At 34.7% G+C, this 14,792-nt stretch overlaps 1 protein-coding gene across 5 annotated transcripts in view; it reads left to right on the top strand.

Moving 5' to 3' along the window:
• ps (RNA-binding protein Nova-1-like protein passilla) overlaps positions 1 to 14,792 on the top strand; it is a 67,851-nt gene that overhangs the window by 31,880 nt on the left and 21,179 nt on the right. For all 5 annotated transcript variants that reach the window (XM_085189421.1, XM_085189420.1, XM_085189416.1 and 2 more), the window contains one exon: positions 8,515 to 8,669. In XM_085189421.1, the coding sequence (XP_085045547.1) occupies positions 8,515 to 8,669 (155 nt within the window). The remainder of the gene's footprint in view (positions 1 to 8,514; positions 8,670 to 14,792) is intronic.

The following is a 14,792-nucleotide window of genomic DNA, read 5'->3' as shown; positions in this document are numbered from 1 at the left end:
ATATATGAGTAGCTCGATGTAGAGTCTACAACTTTAAGTTCTCTCTGAGTAACTCTCATTACTTGGTCTAAGTTTGTAGAATTAGTAAGGTTTACTATAAAACAGTAATCAGAGATAACTTAATATTATGTACTCTATTCTCACTTTCCAAATAATTTTCTGAAAATTGCGTATTGAATAGCGCTTCCCACTGGCCCACGATGGCATCACCTTAAAAATAAGGTTTTCTTTTATCTCTACTTAGAGTTTTTGGGGCGTAGGCGAAATGAAAGCTAGTGATATAAGTTTCAGCCCATTTTGGATGTGCTTGTATGGTCAATATCAACGGTACTTTGTTATACCAGGTCTGAGAAACAGAGAAACGATATAGTACATTGACTTTGGAAAGAAATAAAAGTTCTGTCTTATTCCCGAGGTGTTTAATTTTTTTACAATAGAAACCAAGAAGCCACTCGTGGCTGGTTGTAGGTTCGATCCCCACTCGAGGAAATAAAATGTTTATTTAAATTTGGTCTTCGGTCTGCTGTCGAGGTAAAAGCGCACGTTGAGTTCCGCCACTTAACACGCAATGCTTCCAGAATTCGGCGGAAAGTGGAGAATAGTATCTTAATACTAGGTTCCCTCTGCCGTCTCTGTTCACAGGAGGGTTCCTGTGTGCGGCGTACCTACAGCGTGGAGTTGATTAGATTTTTACAATAGAAACCAGAAAACTCGTTTGAACACATATATTATTTCAACAAATTAATACCAAGTATTATTCATTTGAAAGCGTATCTCGACTTTTAACTGATTACGAATAGCGTCACCACTATCGATAAATCAAGCGATTCAAGCTATTAACTGAAGGATATAAGATCTAAAATTGTACGTCACATGACTATCGTAATATACATCTGTCGTTACAGCACCAGCAGTGGCACGTATTGGGTCATCGTTGTTTAGTTTGTTGCCAAATTTTATGTGTTCTTAGTTCTGTTATGACTATACAATTGTCTGTATTAAAATCATTTGAGATGAAAATGTATTGAAATGTATTGAAGAGATGAAAATTAAATGCATAATATAGGTTTTTGTTGGAAGTAGTTTTTACTTCAGCTTTATACTATATCTCACATTTAAGAAGCTAGACTGTTGTTTCTAATGATGTGTCGAATTGACAGTTATCTGTAGATTTTTTTAGGATTTTTTCATTAAATGCAATACTTTTATTAACATTAGTAGTATATTAGGATTGGGGAAAGGATGTCTTTTATTTTGAAAACTCGTATTATTATTTTTTTTTAATGTAATGAATGTGCGTGGTAGAAATATCTCTATCTCGCAAGCGCATATTCTTATTCCTGTATTTTAACTGCCGCCTGTGGCATGGAAACAGATCTAGATACTAATTAGTACCTCTGGGCCATAGTAAAGCAGGGAGCGATGTTACGGATGCAATTCCCATTCGGAGCAATGAATTATATTTTACCGATGAATTCTGCTACAATACACGAATAGTGTTAAATTTAGGCGGAAAGCAGAAAACGGAGTATCTTAACACTAAGTTACTTCTGATTACCTTGCTATGTATGCGGGATAAAGCGTGAAACTTCAAAAAACACTCTCCTACGAAGTGATCACGTTTCATATTTCGTTATCAATTCATTTATAATAAAATGGAAATGTAAACAGCACGTTGTAAAACATGAAGAATCTACATTTATGATAAGCCTTGATAATAATTTAAAACAAATGACACACTATCAGAGAAGAGGACGTTTTATAATATGTATGATGCAAGAGTTTTTAACGAAAATACTTTATAATTTACTAGGCTTGATAAGACTTATTACTGACGTGTGTCATGGTGAGTTTGCTACACAGGCTTTGATTGCAGATTCGAATCTCGAATTGGGGGTACATTTTTATTTGAAATATCTTCGTTTGTCAAGTCTTGACCGGATAACGATTGGCTCAATCGGAAAGAGGAAAGATTTTCAGAGCTACATCTACTTCGCAAAATATAGTATTGTAAGGTGTATAAAATAAAACATAATTATGTGATTGGTGTGTATTTATTTAGTCAAAACAAATAACAAACACTTCTTGGATCGAGGGCAGAGCGAGCCTTTCATCAAGTAAATAGCCGTATCTTTTTCAACACGCTTTTCATTTGAAATATTCCAAAAAAAAAAAATCTCTGAATAGTGGAATTTTTAAAACGCTACACTTGGCACTCTGTCCTTGACCCAAAAATAACAAAACACTCGTTGTGACACAGTAACACTAAGACTCAATGAGTTTTCAAGCGCCCGCTAGGTACCCTACGTCGCGTGTCCTATTGTTAGTGCCGTAGCGCCGCTTTTAGTTCCGCTAATGACTTTGGAATTTTACACTCGCGTAACTCAACGACGTCTCAACTCGCAGCTCGCTCTCGACTCTTGTCTCAAAGACTTCGCAAATTACTTTCTCTCAATTGAGATGCTGAATACATTTGAGATGTTGATTATCTCGCACACAAACTTACAGATTGAATCTGATTTATGTCGAGTGTTTGTAAGTGTAGTTAAATAGAAATTTGATAGCCGATGGACTTTGTGAATTTATTGTATTATAGCGCAGAAATAATCAAATATAATTATGTATTTTTAACTTAGTTTTACGCTGTATCCCTATCGGGGTAGGGGATGTCACACTTATAACTTCACGGTTTATTAAAAGAAAGCGAAAACAGATTAGTTCATATCCCGATTCGCACTTTGCCTATTTAATGCGGTTCAGCCCACAACTTTTACTCCCAGCCCGCTCGACGGCCGCAAGCCGAGGTTCGAGCCCCGCAGGGGGCGCCCTTGCGTCGTTGGCACTCCCACAGGCAGCCACGCAATGCCTGCATATTTTCAGGGACAGAGTACCCTCTTCCCTACCTACCCGGCTAAGGCTAACAGCATTAACTTCAAAACCGAAAAAAAAAAAAACAACTTTTACTGAGGTCTGGATTCGCCTACGCATCAAATATTCAATGATTTTAAAATGAACTAAAAGAATAGAGAGTAGAGTTTCATTTTTGGTCCTGCCTGAGTATCCTGTCAAGATGCGACAAGAAAAAAAAAATATTGAAGTTAACGACATGTCCTGTTTTTAATCATGTTTTTTTAGAATCGAAACGAAAATACAATAAGTAATACCTAAAGTATTCCTTTTATAGTTTATTGTATTTTCGTTTTACATGAAGTAAGCACAACTAAATGAACAGTTTTCTACACGTATTATTTTGTGATCAAACGCTGTACTAGACACAGAGACTGAGTGTTTAGTCCCTCCATTTATTTAAATGGAGTAACTAAACACTCCATTTTAGATACATTTATTACGATTTTCTTACGCCACAACTAAAGCGGGTGATGTTTATATCTCCGTCCCGCTCACCTGTGCGCCGCAATAGCCCAGCAGCGCGCATAATTGGATAAGGCTGATAATCACTCGTGGCCTTGCGCCTAACAATGCGCTATAACGTGAACCATTCACGCGGCAAGTGCTGCCACGTTTTCTCCTTCGCTGCACATCACTTCCACACATGGCCGGCTAATACTAATGTTGGCCAACACTTGGGCCAAATCAATACTAAGAGTAGTATTGGTATGTAAAAGGAATTATTGTATTGTAGTATTGCGCAAACGTTGGTGCAAATGTTCTATTTTTGCACTGGTGACGTCACTAGACATGTTTTGCTATAAGTTGCATTATTGGATGTATGTATTTACTAGTGTTGTATGTACCTACTGTGAATATTGACCAGTTGCTGGTTTTTATTACGTAATAGAAAAATATGTTTGTCGGTTAGCAAGGATGTGGATGGGATTGACATTTTAAGATAATATTCTATTTATTTCTTGGATAGTTATGTTTCATATATTGGTATAACTTCATGTTTCTCACGTGTTTTGATTGGTTAAGCAAATTGAAGTTGATAGATGATGACCTGTGGTAGGTGATTTTCAATTTTATTTCCCATTGATTGATTCACTGAATATTTTTAAAAATAAAAATAAGATCTTGGCAAACTTCTGCCGACTCTATCATATCGATACAAGAATAGATTAATTATATAATTAATAAACATAATATAATAATTAAAATATAAGATGGCAAAAAGGTTCATCAAACTAATATTATCATTGATCGAAAACTGACACCACTGAGTTGTGGCCCACTGCTCCTAATTACAGACACGTTGGATTGGCACCAAGTGTTAATGACCCGGTTACACGCGAAAATATGCGCTAAAATTATCGCAAATAAATAATATAATTGCACGGCAGAGTAGAAGGTCAAGGGAGGGAGACCGGTTTAGTGGGTTAGCGTTGCGTAATGCTGGCCGGCTCTCGTCATCGTGAAGATGATTCCTAAGCAAGAGATTGAATGTCGCGTACATTTAGGTCAGTGTTTTGTAAAAAAACAAAAGTTGTTCTGTGACCTGTGAAGTCTAGATTTATGTATGGTAATACATGTCCTATATATTATTCATTGCTAGGTTATATATAGATGTTGTAGGCGTTGTTATTCATTAGAAACGTCTAGTAGATGTCCAATGTTAGCTTGTAATCACTTTTTAAACCACTGCTGCAAAAATGAGTGCTATGTTTATGTATATATGTCTGTTTCTTTGTTGATGGCGCGAGTTTTACTGGATATATTAATTTAGTTTATGTACGATAATATATTATGTTAAAAAACTCGTGATCTAGCTTTTTCTCTGTAAAATTACTAATAACTATTTATGTAATGTATTGAACAATTAAAATGTAAAACTTTTCTATGACTCTGCTACAATTTCCATACAATAGCAGTATCGGAGCACGCAATGCAGCTGTTTTCAAATTATAGCGCTATGCATCTACTCGTAGAGTACTAGACGTGTCAATGAGAAAATTCGACTGAAATTTCCTGAAACAACCAAACAAAAGCATTTTTTTTTTCGTACAAATAAAACAAAAAGGACATTTTGTAGAGCAATAGGATTACGAAACAAGGAGGACGACAAGTAGGCAGTGACTACGGTGACTTAACTATTATTTCCAAGGGCCATTAGCGTGTCTAGAAAGATTTTCTCATGGGCTGGACTTTAACTTTGAAAAGATATTCGTGTAAATGTTGTTTTTTTTAATACTTTGTAACAAGTTTTGTTGTAAGTGAAACTTCTGGGGTGGGCACAAGACTATTATAGGATGGGCACAGACAACCGGCTCCCCCATCCTACGCCCAAGCCAAGGGCCTCGCCTACTCCGGAGGCGACATCTAGAATAATGCCCAACGTTCACTCGCGCTCATTTGGGCGCATAATGAAACTGGTTGCCATTAAATGAGTTTTTAATACGAATTGTTCTCTATTGTTCAACACTAATTGATGTTCCTAATTCCATTGTTGGAGAACGGCTTTATGTTTACTGCCAGATTGTTTTTTTTTAGTTAACTATGATTGTTTAACTGTCACTCTCAGAGACGTTGATAAGCAACAAAGCTGCAAAGCGAAGTTTAAGTAAAATTAAATCGTTACAAATATTTTTTTATTTAAATTTTGTATTTAGCTCTTTCATAATACATTGTGTGTTTCAGAAGCTAAACTATCTTAAAATATGAACATTTATGTGTTCGTTCGAACTTATTATTAAAGTAAATTTGTAGCTTAACATGATGATATTAGTATTTAGTTTTGTAACAATTTTATTCAAATACATAGTAATTAGAACTAATGGTAATAGAGGTGAACTTTGGTATACAGTACCTACCTATTGGTAAAACTAGAGGAAGGTCAGAAAACTTGAGGATGCCTTCTGGGGGAGTCCTGTATGTGCGGGTTGATGATGTTTATGTATGTTTCATACTTAGCGATACTCTTTATAATTTCTGGCTACATCGCTTAGGATAAAACGTAAATCTTAAAAATCATTAAAAAAGCTCCGAGTCCGTACATATCATTTCATAAATACATTATATAACAAATAATAGAAGTCATTTCTAAGAGAAAACCTATAATAATTTACAAAATCACTTATTAAAAGTTTGTAAAAATAGGAAGACAAAACGGTCTCGTCCGCATGGTTGCTAGCGCGTGCCTCAAGAAGCCTGAAGAAGGCAATAATAACTCGCTCCCCTACAGCTTTGTGCCACGCTACATATTAGCTATGGAGGTCACACGCGTGGACTTGTACTATATTAGAATATTGTTTGTAGGTATTGGAGTTGATATTGTTTTTCTTATATTCGCTTATGTATTTCTGAATTCTTCAATTCTGGTAAGCAGTTACAGTGTTAAACTCCATGCCCGTTTCTTAAGCAATTTTAAAAATATTATAGATTGAAGAGAAACACATGTAAATTTTTTAATATTCACGCTATATTTCGCATATTGTAGGGTAGACAGAAGGAACTTAGTATTAAAACATTCTGTTTCCGACTTTCCGCAAAATTTTCGAGACATTACGTGTTGAGTGGTTCAACGCCGCGCAAGCAAATGAAAATAATATATTTACCCAAGTAAAAATCGAATCCAGAACCCTCGCGCTTTTATTATACTCGTATAGGTAATATGTATAACTGTTATTGTTTCCATTTGGGAACGAGCGTTACATTTAAATTCCTTCCATTTGAGTTCTTTCAGATCCCCTTTTGTTGAAGGCTTTGATTTTTATTTTCCTCATTTTCTTTTATGTCTTCAATTGTTTGTGTAGAACTAGATACAACGCTCTAGTTCATACGATTGAATATCACATTAGAAACAAAAATTTACTGTTATATATAAAATTTGATAATTTAGGCATACAACACCGCTAAGACACGGCCTCCACCTGCGACCTCGCCCGCTTCGTATTAAAACCCTATGTAATTACCGCAGGTGTAGACCAGCTACAAGGAAACGAGTTCGCTGCGAACAAAGCTCATTCGACGAAACTTATTGTGGAATAATACACTACCTACTGTAACATTCTTGAATTCTCAATTAACGTTCGCTGTTATTGTTTAATAAGATTTTTTGAGTATGTTTGCTCAAGCCTAAGCATAACATTTAAACAAAAATAATAATATATTAAAAACATAACAGTATTATTTTTTGTTGACTTTTATGTTTCACGCTTTAACCTCATCGGAGTAGCCAAATAGAACGGGACGCCAGTCTCCTCATGTCTTTTTTATTTCCTCGATCATTCATGTTTCAACTCTTAGAGATATTTGTCGGTTTTGTGTTGTTTTTTTTAATTTAAGCAAAATCGTCTCATTTCGATGGTCAGTGTTTTCATACTCTCTTTCTCAACCAATGTTTAATATTTACAAGTGAGAATTGTACGCAAAGTCATCGTATATTGGACGTATTTAAAATTTGCTGTTATTGTTCTGTCATAGATTATTCGTCTTATAGTTTTTGATCTTTTTTTACGAACTATACTTATTTATAATGTTATTTTGTCAGCTGATCTAATTAAATTGTAAAAAGGATGTAGAAACGTATCTATCACAAATTCGTGCAAGATGATATTCCCAAAATAGCTTCATCATTGTATGTTAATAAAGTTGTCGCTATTCATGTATCGAGCATTTACATAAGACTTGCCGCGGTGAGGCGGCATATATTATCTACAAGATACAGCACTCTGTAGATTTAATCTGTCGTGTCTCCCGAAAGTTTCACTTGTATCATACGTCGACGTTCACTCGAATACGAACTTTGTATGTAAAAATGTTAATTTGTTTTTTTTGAACGTGTATGAATAATAGGTTTGAAGATAGCCCTTGACTCTTTTAAATTGTTAATTCTTATCTACAAATATATATAAGTATAAATCATTTTATACATATCTTAAATTTAGATTAGAATTATTTTTTTATTAACTTTAAAAAGACCGCTATGTTTTGCAGGATTATTAAAATTTCAAATGTTTTAAACAGTGGTTTTGTTTTGTGTTTTTAACATTTATCAAGGAAATTCCGCTCGGAACTCGCGGTACACCTTGAATTTTAAATCATGATTAAATATACGGAACGTTAAATTTTTTTTGCATTTTATCAAAATATCTTTACGTATGTACTATGTAGAGAGTTCCAAGTAATCACGTCACGATTTAACTTTCAAGACGCTTAAAGATAATTCGTGCTAGATAGTTGAAAAAATGCTTAACTACTGGCTTCTATGTGCTTCGTCCGCTGGGTTAAATGGAAATAACTTGTAGTACGCTACAAGTCCTCCTATTTTTGCAATATTTTTTGGTACTCCCCTCCTGTTAGTCATAGCGAGATGAAATATATGTAAGTCTATTTTAGTCTTCCTTCGTCCAGTAGATTCTTACAGATTGTTGGAGTTGATTTTGAAACCACATCCTTTGTTTTTTGATACTTTTCGACAGCTCTCTAGAGTAGTACATCTTCTTCCTGGCGTTAATCCCAAACTTTGTTGCCAGGTTCTGCCTTTCTGCCCAGTCTCGGTCACAATATTACATGGTCTTCTAATGTAGCAAATATAAATTATAAATTATGTATGTCCAGGTACAACAGAACGGGCGTGCCTTATCACTGGCTCAGTGGACGGCATAATGGTGGTCCTGGACTTCATCATGGAGAAGATCAAAGAGAAACCGGAACTCGTGAAACCTTTCCCGGAAGGTGTAGATGCGAAAATGCCACAGGATAGGGACAAGCAGGTCAGTTGTATTTTTTTTCTAACTATCAAAATAAGACCATCGTAGTGCAGTAGTAGATGTGCAGGTGGCGTAGCTTACTGTAAACGAGATGTCCATTTGTTTGATCCTTAATCAGAAGTATGAATTATTTTCATTTCTTCGCTCTGATAGACAGTGTCGTGTTGAGTTCCTCTATTCAACACGAAGTATCTCAAATTGGGACGAGAAGTTTTTTTATGCTATAATCGTATGTATGTGAATCGGAAATTATAATTAATTGTGTTAAATATTTATTTTATCCAATTGTTCTTGAGACTTTCGTTTTGTTACAGGCAGTGAACTAAACGTTAGTTACAAAAGTTAGAACCAACGCTTACTTAGATGACTTTTAAGTTTTACGTGGATTTTTTTTTAATTAGACAAATTTGTATACGGGTCTTTATTTAATAGAGTTGTTAGAAACGCTTTATTTGTTATCAGAAGGCGTGATAATTACCCTGACGTAAATAACCAGTTCCGGTCTTGTCTCGTGCTTAGATAGATTGAGTTCTATCCCAAGTTGGGTGAATCGTTTTATCTAAATTATTTTTATTTTCTCGTTCTGGTTACAAAAGGCAGAGTTTAGTTCCGCTGCTCATATAGGTCGTTTGAGCACGTGGAGAGAATGAGAGTAAGTGGTAAGAGAGGCAGAGCATCGATGATACTGTTGGAAGGTCACGTAAAAAGCGTGAAGACCCACGCCATGAACAGGACGTGTACACGTATGCCGAAAGAGGTATGCAGAAACCGTAGCGTTTGGCGCTCTCTTCTCTCCGGCTACTCCGCTAGGGACAATAAATGTATATAACCTGATACTACACGCATATACCTATCAATCTATTATACAGTAACTATAATTAAAAGTACTCCAAACGCTCGCGCAACACAACTTCATTATGTTAATTATAAACGGTTAAAGTGCACAATTTCCAGCTCAAGGCCGCGTTTTAAATTAAATGTGTACTTGGATATTTTATTACCACGGACATGTATAAATTTCTATTTGTATGGACAAAATTTTAATAGTGTTTTTTTTAATTTGGTGTAAAATCATGGTGCAAGATCATCTAGTGATAAAATTTTCTCTTCTTTACGGGTTAGAAATAGTTATATTATCATTTGAATGAATATCTATTCTACTTAATTCGAAGCTAACAATACACTTTCAGCTCTTCATATATTGAAGACCATATCTTACAATCAGGTGGTCCTTATACTTGTGTACCCCGTTTTTTATATAAAAAAACATATTTTCTAAAAAGAGTTTGCTGCAACCACCAATCGTGTTCTATATAACACATCCTAATCGAGCAATAATACATTTATTTGAATACATTTGTATCTAAACTAAACTGTGATAATTATATAGTTAGTTATCAATGAAATAGAATACCTACTCCATGCATCGTGCCATATGCCCGCGTTGTATTACACAGCGCCCGCCCGCGTGTAGGCCGCGATAATGGTACAAATGAAATTATCGGTTGCTCTTATTAGTTCCGTTATACGCAGCACTTCACTTGTTGGAAACAATAATCACTAATTACTAATTATTTTTTATTCATTAAACATGTACCAGCAATAAATACGATACGAAATTTGTTTTTATTTTCGTAAATCGTCGTAGCGCAGAGGCACAAGCGTGCGGCTGAAAACGACATACATATTGTGGTTTCGATTCCTCAAGAAAATTAAATATTTAATATTTAAATTTCTTTTGAATTTGAGTTCTGCCACTCAACACGCAATGTCTCCAGAATTCTACGGAAAGTGAGGATCGGAAGTTTCTTAATAGGAAAGGATTGTTTTAGGTTCCTACTGCGTATCCTGCTATGTGCAAGATACGACGTGAAACTAAAAAATAAATTAAATGAAAGGGGACGCATTATTAATTCTTAATTCAGTTATATTTTTTTAGTAAAATATTTTTCTAGACTTTTTAATTATAATATTTTTAATAGACTATAAATATTGTAAATTATATAGATACAAATTTATTTTCAATTGTGTAACTTTTATCAATGCTAAGTTTCTGATTGAGTGGAAAAGTGACAAAACACTACTTTTTACACTGATGGTATAGAAAACAAACAAATTATATTACTATTCACGCTATATTTATAAGTTAGATAGTGCAGTAAACTGTAGCAGCAATTGTATGGAACATTTAACTATGGCCTACATAATGAAGGCTGACACCTGCTTTTATTGCGCCCAAGTAAACAGTAAGCAGTCTTTTTATTTGAATTTCTTTTGTAGGATTTCGCCGTGTTCCTATTTTATTTGTTATTATAGCCTCTGCCTCGTTACCACAAGGAGGAAATAAAAATATAAATATTTCATTAATAATGATCTTAAATCTAGTCGGAAATAAAGTAGGTAGGTACGTTCAAAATAAGTAAGAAACGATGACTTTCTCAAACGTATCGGGAAACACTAATAGTACGAGCGCGTGAGCTGAATAAACATCGGCCGCGACAGGGTTGATGCGGTCACAGGTTCAACACCTGCGATGAATATATATTACTTTGAGCCGAAATGGAAACTTAATTACTTCCGTAGTGGTATAGGTAGTATATACAGAAATTACAGCTAGGTACAGTCATATAAGGCCATATAAGCCATATTAAAGTTTATTTTAATGAACTTTCAATCTTGTTTTAACTAAGTATATAATGTATGACTGTAAACGCGACGGTTGCTAGTTCGATTTCTATGTAGTTGGTGCGTTTTGTTTTATTTTCTCGCTCTGGTAACAAAAGCGGCACTGAGCACCTTTGAACACGTAATGTTTCAAAAATTTGTTAGTCCGTGGGGAAACGGAGTGTCTTAACATTAGATTTACTCTCCTTTCTCTGCTAAATGTGAAATACAGCGTAAAACTAAACAAATACTAGTTATGTATATGACTTTATCAGATTGATTTTTGATTTTATCATTTAAAATAGGTAGTTATTTATAAAAGAAATAATCCTTTTGATAGTGTTATCTATTACAATTTTTTTTCGATAATAATGCAGTGAACGATAATGTATAGAATTACAATCTTAGATATTGTGTACTAATACAATACCTAGGCAATACAATGCAATACCTATGAAATGCTATGAATTTAATACTTATTTATTTGCCCGAATAACATATTATAGATATCAGTCAAAGTAATTAACTTTCGTTTCATTTTGTAATATGAACATAATTTAAATTGTAATATACATATACCCATTCTAAATACACGTATTTCTTATCGCTACGCCTCTTATCTTTAACTGGTTTATACTTAACATTTAAGCGACCATAATAAAATTAATATTTGCAGTTGTTCGCGCCGTAGCAGGCTTCATTTATATCACTTTTCCACTCATTCAATTACATTTGCACTTTTATTTTTTTTATATTACATTTATAAATAGTTATTTGAGGCCATCGTGATGCAGCAGCACAGCGTTTAACCGCAAACACGACGATTGTGGGTTTGTTTTACATTCGGAGGAATAAATTATTTTCATTTTATCGCTCTGGTAACATGATTAAGTGCGGCGATAAGTTCCGCCACTCAACAAGCAATGCCTTGTTAATCATCGTATCGTATATGTATCGTGTATTAACCTATTCTATTAAGAAAGTGAACCCGCGACCTTCACAGCTTTCAATCTGTCGGACTATTACTGTTTCCAAATGAATAGATAAATATATTGCATGTACAAAAGTAATAATCGATGTTTGACCCGAGCTAGTGGCAGGTTAATTTGTTCCCAATAGTTTACGTCAGAGAACATTTAAATTGCAAACTATAGCGTGGAATAACTTAAAATACTTCTGTAGTGGAAGTTTTGAAGACATCAGAATTTCTAAATGTTATAGTTTTGTTTTTTATTGGTAAACTACGGATCGACCTTTGCCTTACTGTTATGTTTGGTGGAACGCGCTATTCTCAAGAACTATTGGTTCGAATTATGATATACGTTTGTCTTAAATAGTCCATTTATTGAGGAACAGAGGAAGACAATCCGTTCCCCATCTTACCCCGAATTCTAGAGGCGTTGCTTGTTGAGTGGTAAAACTCAACCCCGCGCTTTAACTTGACACCAGAGTGAAGAAATGAAAATATAGATTTTAATAAATATGTATATCAATTCCTAGAGTGGGGATTTTGAACTCACAACCATTCGCGTTTACGGTCATACACCTGCGTCCCTGCGCTACGACTGGCCTCAATAAAATCGGCGTTATATTGAAAAATATTGCAGAAACGGAGAAGCTTCTCTTCTCTATTTTTATTTATTTACATTTAACCACGCAGGCACAGCCGCATGTTGAAGCTAGTAAGATAATATAGTCATTATACAAGTAGTTTCGTAATAAGGACAACAAAAGCTCAGGAGTAACGAGGCAAGCGTAATACTTGTCACGTCACCGCGTCACTATTACATGCAAATAGGGGATTACCCGTGCCGGCCGTGCACGCTGCGGGCAAGTGTCGGCTTTAACCGCGGCCTTATTAAAACATGCGGTCAAAATAAGTATAATAATGTGGGATTTTTGCTTTTGAAAATGTCTTAAATTTTGTAAAAATATCGTGGTGTTTTTGACTAAAGCTAAATGGGGTATGAGGGTGTGGGTATGAATTTGCACAGTAAGAAAAATGTAGATATATTTCGAATATAGAGTAAATGGATAAAGTACTGCGCTAGCTTTTGCCATTGAAAACACAGTGAGTATAAGAATTAACTTTTAGGAACTATAAAGTTAATAAAAATTTCTAATAATGTTTGGACGAAAACTGAGGAACAAAGTAATTTGTTCTTATTACTATATATACTAATTATTAATATAATTAATACTTCTTATTTTTATAGGATGGATAGTTATTTATCTTTTTTTTAAGAAATTCGCATAATATGCGTAATACAAACAACCTTATCGCAAAAGAAAAGATTCAAAAATGTCTTCGACCCAGCTTTCTGTTATCATCGTTTCAGATTTTTTTTCAATTTTAAAAGAGAAAAGCTCGCGACCGTAACGAGGGTAGCGCGATAATGTCACGTCACCGTCGTACATGCAAATTAGGGATTTTGTGTGAACGAAGCTTTCTTAAGCTCCCGCCCTAGTTGTGTGTATATATAGAAAATATTTTCTTTAAATATGTATAATATAATAAACTGTATTTGGCTCTACATGTTTTTATAAGAGACATTGAGAGACGACAAGAGACTTTTCCAATTTTAATCTTATGGGTATATATGTATGTATATAAAACTATTTCGATTCTAGCTACTGACAGGCAAGGCACAGTAAATCTATTATTCACGTACGACTATCACACACAAACTTTTGGCTAAAACTTGTTGGGCTAAAATTTCAGCTCAACTTCTCGCTGTATCTTACACACAACATGGTAGGCAGAGAGAACCTAGTGTTGAGACACTCCGTTCACATTCCCAGGCATTGCGTGTTGAGTTCCAGAACTCAACGCCGCGCCTTTGCCTCGATACCAGAGGGAAGAAATGAAAATATGAAAATATGAGTGGGGATCGAACCCGCAACCGTCGCGTTATACTCACACCCTTGTGCCGCTGCGCCACGACGGCCTAAAATTTAATAAAGACATGTCATGACAATGTCATGTCATGTACATGTCGCTTACTTAGTTTTTCTTAAAAATTACCTTTAATTAAATATATCATTTAAATATAACCAATTGAAGCTTAAATTCTCATTGTCTTTTTAGTAATTGCAGATGTAAATTACTGCGTCTAGTCTTGCCAAAACTAGTTTATGTTAGTTAATACGTTTTACATGGTATGAATGAACTCCGTGTATGATGAAACAAGAGTTCCCTTCATGAAGTCAAGAAACAATCCTGACTATACAAGGAATGGTTACTTGATTTAATACTATACGAGTATAAATATGAATACTTCGGCTTAAGCAGATGTCATCTATATTTAGAATTTATACAATAACAATGAAAGCACAAAGAATATTTTCGCTAACACTATGTTTCTGTTATAAGCAAGAGACCTGTAAATAAGAAAGACCGGCCGAGTTGTGTACTATTACCTATCTATAAAAACGCCAAAAATTGCACTATGAAAAAACGCT

The sequence above is a fragment of the Heliconius melpomene genome, chromosome 8, assembly GCF_056956725.1.
Source record: "Heliconius melpomene rosina isolate 202511_hmr_F chromosome 8, ASM5695672v1, whole genome shotgun sequence".
Taxonomy (NCBI): Eukaryota; Metazoa; Arthropoda; class Insecta; order Lepidoptera; family Nymphalidae; genus Heliconius; species Heliconius melpomene.
This window is presented reverse-complemented; position numbering and strand designations above follow the sequence as displayed.